At 42.5% G+C, this 14,496-nt stretch overlaps 1 protein-coding gene across 1 annotated transcript in view; it reads left to right on the top strand.

Annotated features, from left to right (window-relative positions):
* The window catches only part of chd7 (chromodomain helicase DNA binding protein 7), a 78,846-nt gene that overhangs the window by 9,639 nt on the left and 54,711 nt on the right, over positions 1–14,496 (top strand). Inside the window, exon 2 of the mRNA XM_069684029.1 lies at positions 11,146–12,704. Within this exon, the coding sequence (XP_069540130.1) occupies positions 11,267–12,704 (1,438 nt within the window). The 5' untranslated portion in view covers positions 11,146–11,266. The remainder of the gene's footprint in view (positions 1–11,145; positions 12,705–14,496) is intronic.

The raw sequence follows: 14,496 nt of genomic DNA, 5'->3' as shown, positions 1-14,496 counted from the left end.
TTTTCATTTAACTAAACTATGAGTCAGAGCCACTCAATGATTTGGTAATGTTTTCAGGTAAGAACAATTGTTATTGTCAGACTTAAAGCAAGGACAACAGAAGCAGCTCTTCTTTTACTAATTACTTGATAATTGAATTTTCCCATTTAGATTTTTTACTATTTTGTTGACATTTTTTATCAATGCATTTTTTAATTTAAAGTTTGTATTTATACATCAATAATTATATAATTAAAATGAATAAATAAGTAATTACATTAACTTTAAAATGTTATTTAGAAACATAAATAATTTGGAAAGTTAAATAGGAAATAAAATAAATACCAAAATTAAGAAAAAAGTCGAGGCAGAAAATTAAAATGAAATTAATTTTTCAAATTTTATCTATAGTCTGGCTATTTCTTTTTCTTATTTACGGGACACATAGGAGGCCATTTTCTCAGGCATTTATTTGTGTATTTTTCATTTGGCAGCCTCTGTCCTCCATATCACTGCCTGCTTTAAAGCTGCAGTAGGTAAGATTGAGAAGAGAGCGGAAGATTACAACCTCCAGGTCCCTCCCCCCCTCTCTCTGTGCCCCTCAGTCCTGCCTTCAAAGCCCTCCCTGCAGAGGAGGCCAGCTAGAAACCACAACAACTGAAGAAGCCAGATATACAATGCGGGCACACCTGTAAGAACGTGAAATGACAACAACCGCAGGCGTTGTATTACACCACGAACACCATCGCAGCAGATAAACATCAAACCAGAGGAAATCAGTATTTTTACTGTGAACGGTAATCTACAGCTAATTCTTTTTAGCAAAACCACCAGCACTTGTTTTGTCCACAGTCTCTGTTAGCAAACTATCGCCTACTAAGCAGTAACACACTGATGTTGAGAACATTTAGCTGTGAGAGCACAGGCACACAGAACTATCAGGAGAAAGTCAGAAACAGTAACACTGCCTGGACACTTCACAGAGATATTTTCAGCCACTCCGCCATGAAACAACGCTGAACAGCAGCAGCATTCAGAACAAGCTAACGTTAGCCCGACTGCAACACCAACGTAACACAATGTCACAGTAACCGCAGACATCTTAGCAGTGTGAAACAAATACAGCAGAAATGAAGCTGGGGTAATTACCTGTCGAGCAGAACTGTCTAACTCAGCATCGCTTTTTAATCCTCACAGGTCTCGTAGTTCTCTCAACCTCAGAAATGCCGCTCTAATGTTTACTCTCGTTTTGTTTTGGTCTCGGTGAACTCTTTATTTTTAGCTTGCTTTTAGTTTCAGTTTTTTCATTACCTGTGATTGTTTCTTAGCCATTGTGGACACAAACCAGCTGATGCTGCGCACACTGAAGAAATTGAGCTTGACCATGTGAGCATGTACAGAGGAGTGGTGCTGGGCAGCGTGTGATTGACAGCAGCCTAAGAGACTGCTCGGCTCTGATTGGTTGTTGTGGTTCGGGAGCGTTGGGTTCTTGCAAAGGAGGAGGAGCCAGAGGAACATGATTTTTTCACAGATTATCTCTCTCATGTGCTACTGCATGTTTAAAGTGACAGTTTGAGCAAATATGACAAAGTTTTAATGTTACCTACTGCAGCTTTAAGTGGTGACATATTATATTAGGTCTCACTTTGAACCTCAAGCGGCTGACAGTTTTATTATCCAGTTTAACAAAGTCCAATATGATAACAATAAAATAGGCTTACTGAGCAAACTAACACTATTCTCATAGTACATGTTTTCCACTCTCGTAGCGGCGTGATGGTGGCTTGTACTCTGGTTCAACAAACGCCATCAGCTCACAGAAGCCTTCTCCTTCCACAACACTTACTGGGAGCATATCTCCAGTCACCATGTTCGTTATTAGCAGGCTAATCTTCTCCGCTCTGGTATCATCACAACGGCGTGTGCTAACAGGGCTAGCAAATGATGTGATGTGAGACTGCCTGTTGTCTGTCTCTGCTGGCTTCTCGTGCTTTAAGCGCATGTGGTGAAGCATTGAACTAGTATTTCTATGATATACAAGTTTAACACCACATATCGTGCACAGCACGTTATCGTCATCTTTTTTGCCAAAGTACTTCCAGACATCACTTTCCTGGTCCCGGCTGACATGGTGCATGTAAGCTAACTGAGTTAAACTACTTGAGCTGAAAGCAATGCATGCACATGTGCGTGAGCAGTGTAACGTTACTCGAATAATGACGTTAACGAGTACTCGAGTATTCGCCCCATCTCTAGTATGAAGTAGCATAGACATTGACATGTAGATCAGACATATAGAAGTTCTCCCAACTCTTATTGTTGCACATATTAAAATGCTTATCTGCAAATGTATCTGTTTCAAGTAAACAGTCCAGTACTGTGTATTTTTCCCTCTTGACACATGCTGTTCAGCCTCTTTGTCATTCAACATTATTTCCGAGTGCCTTGTTTAAGAATTATGTGTCAAGGATTTTATCTTGTAGGAATACACTGCAAACAATATGGACATTGTTTTTCATTCAACAGCATGAATGACTAACTTGTGCTTTAATCATAACCCGACATTGGTGATCCACATAATGATTTATTTGAAATCACTTCTAAAAGACATGAGAAGAGAAATTACTCTGTCACAGAGATGATGACGTGGATTTATTTTTTTATCAAGTTAATATTCCCCTTCAAAATGATCCCTGGTTTTTCTTCTGCTGTTACATATGAAAACATTTATACAGAGTGTTGAAACCACTATGCATGTTACGTTTTCTTTCTCTTTCACTGGGTGGTTCAGAATTTGTGAGGGACTGAAAGATGGGAGCAAGAGGACCTGTGATGTGCTAAATGAAGAGTTAATCAATGATCAGAATAGAAGAATAGAAGAATAAAGTTTGCATCCTGCGTATATTCGCTTGTCAAATCCCAGGGAGCCATGGAGCTTCTCTCCTGCTAGGCTGTTGACTGCGCTGTCAGCCAAAGAGTCAATCACAGAAGACCACGGTACAGAAGGTTGGTAGGTAACCACTGCCTGTTACGAACGCAGTTTTGCTGACTTACGGGACTACAGTCACTGGAGCAGAGACCATCAGAGCAGCCAACAGTTGTGGCATCATTCTTCCCTCCGTTTCTATTACCCTCCCCCCTTCCATAGCAGTTAGTTTTGTGGTCATTTAAACACTTAGTTTGTAAAGTTTACAGTGGCCATGATGTTGCTCTAGCATTAGTCTGTGGGCTACAAAAGAAGCGGCTAAGACATAAAGGGGGATTTGATCCAAGTGATTAACTGAAGTACATCAAATGTATTTCCTTCATCACCCCATAGACTCTTGCTCCCTTTTACATTGCCAGTTCAAGCCCTAAATGTTACACTTTGTCTGTAATGTAAAACGCAAGGAGGCGGAATGACGAAGTCGTTGAGCAGCGGAGCCGGCAGGGTGGAAAAGCACTGTGTGAAGTGAAGCTCGAGCTGTTTGTTTAAACCTTGCGCCCCTCTTGCTTCCGCAACACCAGAACACAATGTAACAACACACAGTGAAGCAGCGTTTTTTTTTCTAAAGATAATTTTTTTTGGCTTTTGCCTTCATTACAGAGGACAGCTGAAGAGAGACAGGAAATGTGGGGAGTAGAGAGTGGGGGATGGCATCGATCAGCACGTCGAGGACTGTAGCCTGTGTTCATGGGGCACCTGCTCCACCAACTGAGCTAAACCAGCGCCCTGAGGCGGCTTTCTAAGTCGCATTTGCGTGGTTCAATGTAAAATGGCACAGGCGGTTTAACAGACAGTGGTTTCCTTACGGCGCTGTGAAGGAGTCCAATGTGTAAAGGGCTAATGCCAATCCAGCAGCATCCACAGCTGAATGTGTCTGTGTTTTGTTCATCTTTTTGTCGTTGTATCTGTGTGTATTATGAGTTAGTAATACTAATTATAAACTACAGTTGCTTCTTTTCCATGTCATGTCTATTTTTTTTAACTAAACTATGAAAAGTAGGCTATATGTCAATAAGTATCAACACTATCAATAACCTCCTAACCATATCAATACCTGTCGTTTGCTCCTTCATCTTGCTGCTGAGCAGATGAGCTATATAGTTGATTGGCTATAGTTCTATATTATTGGGTGACAGTGGACAATGCATAAGGGCGGTGAAAGTTAAAATATTTCCCAGACCTTTGGTCGCTAACGGTTGTTAGCATGGATATGGTCTTACCTCCCCTTGACTCCCCTCCCCCTGCCATGGTACACACGTGGTGAGAAGGAATATGTGGTGGGCTAAATGCCTCATCCTTTGATGAGATTTGGTGTCTAAAGTGGCACACTGACCGTTCACCTAATTCCTTCTGCTGTGACAGCTGGGCCTCAATGCCAAACTGTGCCTGTGTGTTCGCGATGAGAAAGATGAATGTTCAGGCTTGGGCTGAAATGGTAGAGGAAGTGGTAGGCTACAAAAGGTAAAGAAAAAAGAGCTAGCGACAGCAGGAGGCTCTTCTTGTCATGACTGTTAGACTTCATGAGGTTTCACTCAGGAAAAGGGGGATGAACAACAACACTGGGGGGAGAAATAGAAATGATCATAAAGAGAGAGGTGCAGTGTACAGGAAGTGTGTCCAGCTCTGTCAGGAAAGTGTAATCTTATGGGAGGCAACTTCCAGAGGCCACACAAAATATGGAGGATGAATGGTAAAGTAAAGAATGTCTTTCCTTCCTACTTAAACTGTGATCTGATGAAATCCTAAGTACACTAAATATGCTGTACTTAGGATTTCATCAATCACTTTAAATAGGGTAATAACACAGTGGTCTGTCCCACCCATCCCTAAAAGAGATACAGTTATTCTATATTGTACATTCACTGTCTAATGCGGTGTGCGTCTGAAGAGTTGTCAGTAAATCTGTCACCTTTTGTAGGAGCTTCCTGCAAAGGATGTGAAATTACTCTTGATTATGCTCACCGACAGAGACGCGCTCGCAGCCTGAAACTTTTTTCTATAGTGAAGGAAATGCTCAGGAAGTGATGTAACTAAACACAACTGCAACTGCAACACTGTGATCTAGGTGCCGAACACAAGTTCTCTAAAAGCAACAGCTGAAATGATGGTGTGACTGTTTGGAGGATGTTGGTTTGAAAATGTTTGAATGTGTTGTTTATAAAAAATGTATAACTCTGCCAAGAGATGCTGCTCTTGGCAGTTGCAAGGATTTGTGCTTTTCTTGACCGGAACAGGTATTCATTAGTGTAATTAAGCTTTACTTATGCTAACATCATAACACTACTTTCTGTGTAATCTGAACAAAGGAATCTGCCTATATCACTGAAAAATAAGTGCTTGCATGATTCCTAAAGAACACATTAAACAAATGTAACAGGAAAATGAATGCACATGGTAAGCATTGACATACAAACTGGAATAACGTGAAACCAAGTTAAAGGGATCTGAGAATGCTTATGTTTTAATGTTAAGGTTTTTGTGGGGGAACATGCCCAGCTTTCAGGACACTTCTCTGTATAGTTACGATGTCTCCTGCTGTAGAGAAAACTCTCTCCGAAGAGACGCTTGTGCTAGGAATGCACAGGAAACTGAACAGCAAACGGCTAACGGTAAATGAGTTGTGTACCCGTTTGCTGTTCTGTTAGCTGTAAATCATCAGAATGGTGTCTCGCTGAGTGCGCTCTCAGATCGTTGACTGATCGTTGAGTGTTTGACTTTGGCTCCTGTCTAACTCCTTTGTGCCTTATTTGCTGTGGAAGCCAAAATGAGCCCACAGTTCAGCTCTGAACGCCGCGGGAGCCGGTCTTAATCTTTCGGATTCAGCCGTCAGTGGTAATGTTTACTAATGCTAGCGGAATGCTAGGGATGTAGGCTAAACTTTTTCCTGTCTCGATTGACGTTGTTACGTTGGAGAGTCGAACACCATCGCAACTGCCATCTAGCGGTCTGGGATTTAAACAGCACAACACAAAATGAACCACTGCCACGAATTGTTGCATGTAAACTATGAATTAAAGATCGATACAGCGTTTTAGAGAAACGATACAGTATCACAAAACAGAATATTGGGATATTTAAGTATCGATATTTTCTTACACCCCTACTTACCTGCCGCTTGCCTGTTGATAAACATAATATAGGAAAGAGTTGAGGTGCACCTGTCCCCCTGTTTTTGTGCTTGCAGCGTGTTTATAGTTAAGAGACTACAGAAAAGGGCTTGCTAACATTTACACTACAAGAGTGGGCGCTCCCGTCGGGCATTGGGAAGTCTCTTGGCAGATGTCGTGGTGGATGTGATGCAAATAGTAACTGATGGCTTACTACTAACTCGCCTAAATGTGTTTTCTTTGTTGTTGCATATAAACTCATCATTAGAATGTAATTTGACTATAAAATAGTAAAGTGGCTTCTGAACATTTTGACTGTTAATGGCCAGGATTGGCTTGGGTTCAGTTGTTTGTAACACAAATGTTAAAGTACTCAGATTTACATTCTGTTGAGTAAAGGTGAAAATCAGGCAAAAATCAGGGTTTATTTAAAACATGTTAATTGCCTTGACAAACGATAACAATACAGCCACGGTTTTATACAGAATCTACTAGAGCTGGACAATATATACTTTTTTTTCTCAGTTCATTTTTGATTAATAGCTTAGGGTGATTTTTTGAAGATAAATTGACATTCGTTTTACTATTAAAAGTATGTACGGGGCTGCCCTGACCCTTCCCTTAGCTCCTGTAATTCATAGTTACTTGAGACAGTGAGTTATTTTAGTTCATAGTAACACAAAGGTTCTCTTCAGACTCCAGGTTCCTTAGTTGTTATAAAGTTATTTGGTTTTGCTCGATCTTACCTCAAACAAACCACTATCCACTGTAAAGTTTGTTTATAGAATGTGGCAACTAAAAAGACTTATTCCAGCATGTCCAACAAGTGTGTGGCAATGCCAGTTGCACAAGACAGTGGCACCCCAAAAACGCATGCTTAAAGGCAGACAATATAAGAAGCATAAAAGTGGATGCTGTGTAAAAATATTGGAAATTTAGTTTTGGTCCATATTGCCCAGCCCTGGGACCTACTAATTGTTTCAATTTAAAATTAATGAATATGTCTGTGAGGTCCACATTGCACCCTATTGCCCAGTGCATGCTGGGATTGTTCTCAGAAGGCTGTACACTCAGACAGAGCAGTTAGCCTGCCACCAGGGTTTACGTTAGCCGGTATGTCCTGGCTTTTCACCGGTATCACGTGCAGTTTTTCAGGCATATAAATCAACAGCCAAAATGTCCGGTGGGAAAATATGCCAAATAAATAAATGATTAAAAAATTGGTAATGGTGTATTGAATAGGCTAATGTGTTAATTAAAAGATGTGTTGCCAAGGCAACTTAAATATAAACTACAGCCTTTGCCTCCACTGTTAAAACACAGAGAGATGGACAGGCAGAGACTGACAACGGCACAGGGCCACCCATCATTTGCATCTCGGTACTCAGCAAGACGCAGTGCCGATGATGACAACGCTGCATTGCTATGCCGGGTTTAAATTCCCCACGGCCTGTGAAACTATCATCCGGTATCGTTATGTCCTTTGTTTTTGCGATTTAACTTAGCAAATAGGGAAAGGCCTTCCATTGGATAATTACTGCACTGAATAACACGTTTCAGATGGCAACAAGTTATTTAACCCTAACTGATGCAGTGAGTAGCTTCTCATTATGAGCCATCTTCCAGGAAGAAATGTGGTAGTGAAAAAAATCTTTAATGATCGTGATAGGAGATAACTTTTTTTTTTACGGATGGTAAAAAACCAACAGTAGAACTCACGGCTATGTTTTAATAGTGAAAGTAATGTCATGTGGTCTGATGAGTCCGGATTTACCCTGTTCCAGAGTGATGAGCGCATGAGGGTGAGAAGAGGCACTGATGAAGTGATGCACCCATCATGCCTAGTGTCTACCATACGAGCCTGTGAGGGCAGTGTTATAATCTTGGTTGCATCAGTTGGTCAGGTCTGGGGCTAAGATCTCGGCGAAAAATTGATGCAATTCTGGACGGAAATAAATGTTGTGACATTGCATAAGCTTATCAAAACAATGCCACGGGGAATGCGTGCTGTAATCAAAGCTAAAGGCATTCAAAAGAAATATGACTGATTTTTTTTGGGCCAGGCAGTGTATAAAAAGGAAAAATGCCTTGTTCATGGCCACTATTTTCACTGAAGAAATAAATGTAACTTTCTATCCCTGAAGGGCTCTTCAATGCACCAATAAGTGGATAAGGAAATTTAGTAGGAGGGAGGAGCGGAGTTTGGAGGAGGAATAGCAGTCGCAAACGCTCACAGAAGCTATGATTGCTTACTCCTTAGTACTTGGTCAGCAAGCCATTCAGCCCGCTAACTGACTGGTGCAAGGAGAAGCTCTCTGGCCTATTGGCTTGTCTGCTTTCTGGTTGGCGGGATGGCAGCTGTTGCTGTTCAAACAGTTGCGTCTGCTGGGCCTTTTGTTCTTATACACACTCACACTGAATGACTCCGAGTGTGTGTCCAAAAAGAAAGAAGTTCTTTTGTCTGGCGCTAAAATAGCGTTGGCGGGGGTTTGGGGCCAATACTAATGTGAAATGTGTGTTTTGGAGGTGTGTGAATTAGTGGTCGACCGATGTTGGTTTGTCAATGGCCGACGCCGTTATTTAGAGAGAAGGGGGCCGATATATGATGCCTATATTAGGTTGTTGCTTTTTTTGCATTTGATAAAATAAAACTTAATTAATTAATTAAATAATAACAAATGAGACAAAATTGCTGAACTTAAATGAACATTTATTTAACCCTGTTGTCTGCATTATCTGCAAGTAGATCTGCATTCTGTCTGCAGTAGTAGTAATATATCTATTTAATATATGTCCACTGGTAATCAAAAAACTAAATTAAGACCTTAATATATATGAATGAAAAAAGGTTTAGTGCACTTGAGAGAGAACAAAAATCTGTAAACTTGCATAAATACAAAATAAATGTGCTCAACAACGGCAGGCTCATTGAGTTATGTGTTACCGGCGGAGCCTTCCCCTTTAAGAACGGCCTTAAGAGTGATGTATGCATGTGGCGTCCTGCAGGTTTGTTATGGGTAGTGAGTGTAGACTGAGTAGTATATGCTGCAGACTCCGTGAAGCGCATGCTTCATGGGTTGTTAAGTTACAGTTACAGTCAGCAGAAAGTGTCCCGATAATCTCAGGTTCAAGTAAAGCAGTTGTAAAAGGGCCGTGTATTGTGTTCGCTGCACAGAGTGAATAAAGTACCACTTTTATGCAATGTTACCACGACGACGCGACCATTCTTAAAAGCAGAGCTTGCCCGGACTGCAGTGGCTAGTTAGCAGCTAACTGTTGAGCCAAGCTAAAGCTAATTTAATTAGCCCGGAGAAATCAGTAGTTTTCGAACCAAGGCTGGAGAAGTAACACATGAAAGAAAACATTCCACCTTAGAAGTTTCCAGAAGCTGCTGGCAGGGTTGGAAATTAACCACCTGCCAAATGCGGGTGTGCAGTGTCTGGTGAATTGGCTTCATTTACCAGCCACGGTGGCAGGTGGCATATACAAACAAGTAATGCAATTGGTGTGTTGGGCAGTAATGTTGCGGCGTTACTGCTCTTTTATTTATTAAGTGCAGTAGCTTCATCACAGGTTATAATCTCCTACTACAAAGTTGCAGCGCATGGACTCTCTGGAGCGGTCCGAAGTATAACTGTTAATGATCAGTTAATGACTTCACCACATACGCGGATGTGTCTGTGTGGCAGACAGCGGTACCTTCGCATGACGGTGACATCACTGTCTAATCCTTTAGCGGATGCCTGCGACGTCTCTACTGCTGCGAACAGCTCGTGAGTTTACTTCACTGAGGAAAACTCACTCGGTAGGGGTTGGTTGCGTTAGCTTATTCACCAGAAATCACCGGTTAACGAGTTCATCAATGTGTGACGTTTTAAATTTGACTGCCAACCCCTGTATGTTTATACAGCTGACTCATTACTTGATTTTAGCTTAATGTGAAACACCTGTTTGAAAACACAATGGGCCTCTTACGAATTTACGAACAGTGCGTACACACGAATCTGTGCTTTAACTGTGCATACGCATGTTTGATGCACAAATCTGGGATTCATCAATTTGTTCTTACCTAAATTTCTTCGTACTCTGCGAACAAATGTAGAACTCCCTCAGGCCATGCGTACGCACAAATGATGAAAGAAATGTCCTAGGAAATGTTAACACACACCCTTTTAACTAAATGCATACTATATTAAAACTTCATTTATTGAAAAAAAAGGCTTTAATAGACAACAATAATTGAATTTACTAATGTATGGACCAAACGTAAATGCCGTGTCATCCTCATAATTTGTCATATAATTAAAATCTTCAATTATAGCAGTTGAATTAGTTTATTAAGTTTACAATAGAGAGATATTGCTGCCGTGCACGCTCCGGAACAGTGTGCCTTTTCTGGCCTCCACCTCTGCCACAATTGTTTCAATTTCTGCTGATGTGAAATTTTCCTTTTTACCTTTTGAGGCCATCTTTCACGTTCTTTCAGCTTCTCCGTGACACCGCTCTCTTCATGTGGCACCAAACAGATGTCCTTATATAGAGAAATAGAGGCGTGGCAGTATGCTGATTGCAGATCACGGACACGCTCCTGTCAATTTACAATGGTTCTGATTTACTAACATGCGCACGGTGGTGAGAACAAAATTGGCCAGTACGCATGTGTAATGAATCTGACTGTGATTTTGCACAAGTACTTATTTTTTGCGGAGAGTGAGAACTTTTCTGTGCAGATATTAGTGAATGAGGCCCATTGTCACAAGTCACAGCTTGCACATCACCACCAATACTGCTGAGGTTTCTCTACATTGATGTTTGTCCATTGAAATCAAACGAGAGTTTTATACTAAAGAGTGTCATGGCACTGTGCATGCTGGTATAATATACCATTAGGTATATACCAAAAGTTGTTTGTAACTACATGTTGTCAAGGGCTGCTCTTAAATTGAGACGTCATTAACGAGCTTTCTGACTGCGTTTAACACAGTGCAGCTTTTCGAAGCATAAAACAGCACTTTAGTCGTGCTTGTACCAACATTAATGCCCATGCTTGTCTTTCTCTCCCCCTCTCTCCAGGAACCCTAATGAGGACCATGGAGTAGCAAGCTTTAAATTTGCAGCTAGCTGATTAGCTCTCTACTGCACAACACACCTTCCTTAATTAAGTGCCCTACATCTGTGGGCCCCCCACCCAGCAATGGCGGATCCAGGGATGTTGAGTCTATTCGGGGAGGATGCAGGGCTGTTCTCAGATGGATTAGATGGTTTAGGAGACTGCTTCCCTCAGCAGCCTACCCCTGCCCAGTCAAACCCTCTAGCCCAGCAGACCAATCCCTCTCTAAACCATGAGCACCAGGGAAACAGGGGTTACCACCAAGGGATGATCCATGGTGCTGGGCCTGGCCCAGGGCAGCCTAAATTGGGCCAAATGTATGATCATAGCTCCTACACTGGTTATGAGCAACCCGGGGCCCCTGGAGGGCGAGTGATGGCCCAGAATGGTCCAAGCCAGGGGCCGCAAAACCCTGCCATGAATGGCATCGCTTCCCACTACCATAATAACCCAGCCAACTCTACCAACCCCAACCATGGGTACCAGGGTGATGCTGGGGGAGGAGGAGGTGGGGGTGGAGTTTGGGGCCAGCAGCAGCAGCAAAGTAGAACTGCTTATCAGCAGCCTCCGACACAACCAGGGGGTGGCCCCAACCAGATAGGAGGATACCAGATGTCTCAAGGCAACTATGGTGGGATGCAGGGTCCACCTACACCCAATGCAGCTCGCATTAACCAACACTACCCTCCATCGGGCATTGCACCCCCTACTGCTCAGGACCCATCTCACTACCTGGGACATGTTGGAATTGGTGGGGGCCAGATGAGACACCCCCAGCCACAGCCTCAGCCACAATCCCAGGGGTATCCCAACATGGGCCACACACCCCGATATCCACACTCCCCCTCCCGACAGCCTCCACACCCCCACCAACACCAACAGGGTATGGGGGGGTTTGGGGGAGGCCAGTACTCTGGCTTTCAGGCTCAGTATGGAGCCATGGGACCTGGAATTGGCCAGGGTACTAATGCTAACATCAATGCTAACACCAGCCAGGCCATGGGACCAGGGCAGCTCAGCCAGAGGTTTAACCAGGGATCGGGCCCAGCAGCGGGGCAACAGGGGCAGCGATACCCCCCTGGACCACCCCATCAGACCCATTCTGCTCAAATGCAGCAGCAGCAGCAGGGCGGGCAGCAGGGCCAGCCTATGCACCCCCTTAACCACCCCCAGAATCTGCCCCAGACCCAAAACCAGCCTCACCTTGCACCTCCAGCTCAGGGATCTTACCCCTCCCCCTCATCCATGTCCCCCATGCGGGTTTTGGGAACCCCAACACCTCCTCTCCAACAGGGAAGACCCCCTAGTGCAGGACTTCCTGGACCCCAAGAGGTTGCAGGGTATACATCCCTGCAGACTCCACCCAATGCTATGCCCCATCCGCAGAGAAATCCCCAGACGCCTCTGTCTGCCCAACACCAGCAGCCCCACAACATGCCCCCCAATGCAGGGCAGATGTATCCTGGCATGGGGCAGCAAAGAGCTCCACAATTGGCTCCAATCAGGCCTCAGCTCCAGCAAGGTAGGCACAGGACAGTTGATGCTGTCCTTTTTTATTTGCTTTTGCAGATATAAATTATGACCTTAAAACTATTGAATGTTGCTTACAAAGGTCTTATTTTTTTTACTGTGCTTTCATTGAATTAGACAAATACATTAATTCATTAATAACTGGCAAATGTACAAAATATTGAGTTTTTGCGTAATGTTACATCTCTATTTCGTGCGATTAGGATAAATCAAAAACACAGGCTCTGTTTACGTCAGTATTGCTTTACAGGCCTCACTGTGGGGTTTGTGGGAGTTCTGGTGCGTATCTGACTTGAGGAAAGAAAACAAAATGCCCTTGATACTAACTACGCTCAAATTAGCTTGACACTTTAGAATGGGCAAGTGTTGTTTTAACCATAAATGCAATCTTTTAACCTGGCCAGATCCCAGTGGTTAATTTTGCTGCACAACTACTGTGCTCTGGAGGAGGTCACCGAATATTCAGAGCTTGGGATCTAAACCGACTGTAAAAAGCGCCACCATGTCAGTGGCAATTTACCAGTATTAGCTATGTACATTAAATTCATAAGCTGAAGGTATGTGCAAACTTGTAGAGCTGTCTATTAGTAATGCCACCAAACTAGGCCGTGTAGTTACGGTGACTGTACCATGACTATTCATTTTTGCCATGGGAACCTACATGCGTGCAGTCGGTGATACAAAAAACACCCTTCCAGGCTTCCACCCTCAGTTTCCCTCATTATTAACACTTTACATTTCCAGCTCATATCACCAGTACACTTATAGAATGATGAAGGAACAGCAGTGACAAAACACTGGGGGATCCAGTTTTATTTTATCATGTTTTGCTGCTTTGTCAGTTTTACAATGCTGGCACTGTTGCTAATAAAATACATATGAGAACATGTACTAGTTTATGGGTATAAATAACAGATTACATTCAATCACTAAATTCATTTCACTTTAATTTGGTCTTAAACTAAAGTTAATTTCATGTATCCAAGTATGTTTTGCTAACTGCCATTAAATAAGAAAAGAAGAAGAAAGCATTAGTGCCAGGTGCCGGTAAAGCAGGTGTGGCGCTGTGAGATTCGGAACCGGTGAAAAATGTGGAGACTTCTGCAGCCGTCAAAGGTTCTATGGGGAACTTCTTTGAAAACGAAAATTAGGTGAAGTGCAAACTTTAATGGGTGAAACTAGTGTATGATAAGTCTACAACAGCTATTCGAAAAATAGTTGTAGAGTTCCCAGCAGGGTAGGAAAAATGCGGGTGTTTTTGTGCAGTGTCGGTTGAATTTGCCAGTCAATGTCCTGTTCGACATGCAACCAACACACTTCGGATGCCAATATAATATAATATTTTCTTTGTGGGAACTAAAGACCTAAAACTGTTATAATCTGCCATTAAAGACCACCAGTCGTCTAAATGTAAAAAAGAGTTCAGGAAAATCATCCTTGGAGAAGGCACTTACCGTCCTGAAGAATGTCAGTATTTCCTTTTTAAGCGTTCAAATATTTACCTTTATGAAATAGTTTTTTTGCTTGAAATCCCCATCCCTTGAACGCATCTCTGTTAAAAATCAACTGCGACATTAAACTTGACAGTCCAAACTTACAGCCACGCTGTGTGATTTTTCTCCTATTTACATTTTCAGTCCCTCGCCTTAAACACTTCTCTCCTTCTCAACTCTTTCTTCCTCCCTTTTATTTATCTATTGTATCAGTAGTAGCCAAATCAGCAACAAAGTTTATTAAGACATTTTTTAATGAAGAATTTATTGTCTTTTTTGTTAGTTGCTTAA

The sequence above is a fragment of the Semicossyphus pulcher genome, unplaced genomic scaffold (genome assembly GCF_022749685.1).
Source record: "Semicossyphus pulcher isolate SPU_LCO1_2020_fin unplaced genomic scaffold, fSemPul1.0.p SCAF_7, whole genome shotgun sequence".
NCBI classification, from domain to species: domain Eukaryota; kingdom Metazoa; phylum Chordata; class Actinopteri; order Labriformes; family Labridae; genus Semicossyphus; species Semicossyphus pulcher.
The sequence above is the reverse complement of the archived record's forward strand: the minus strand, read 5'-3'. Positions and strand labels throughout refer to the sequence as shown.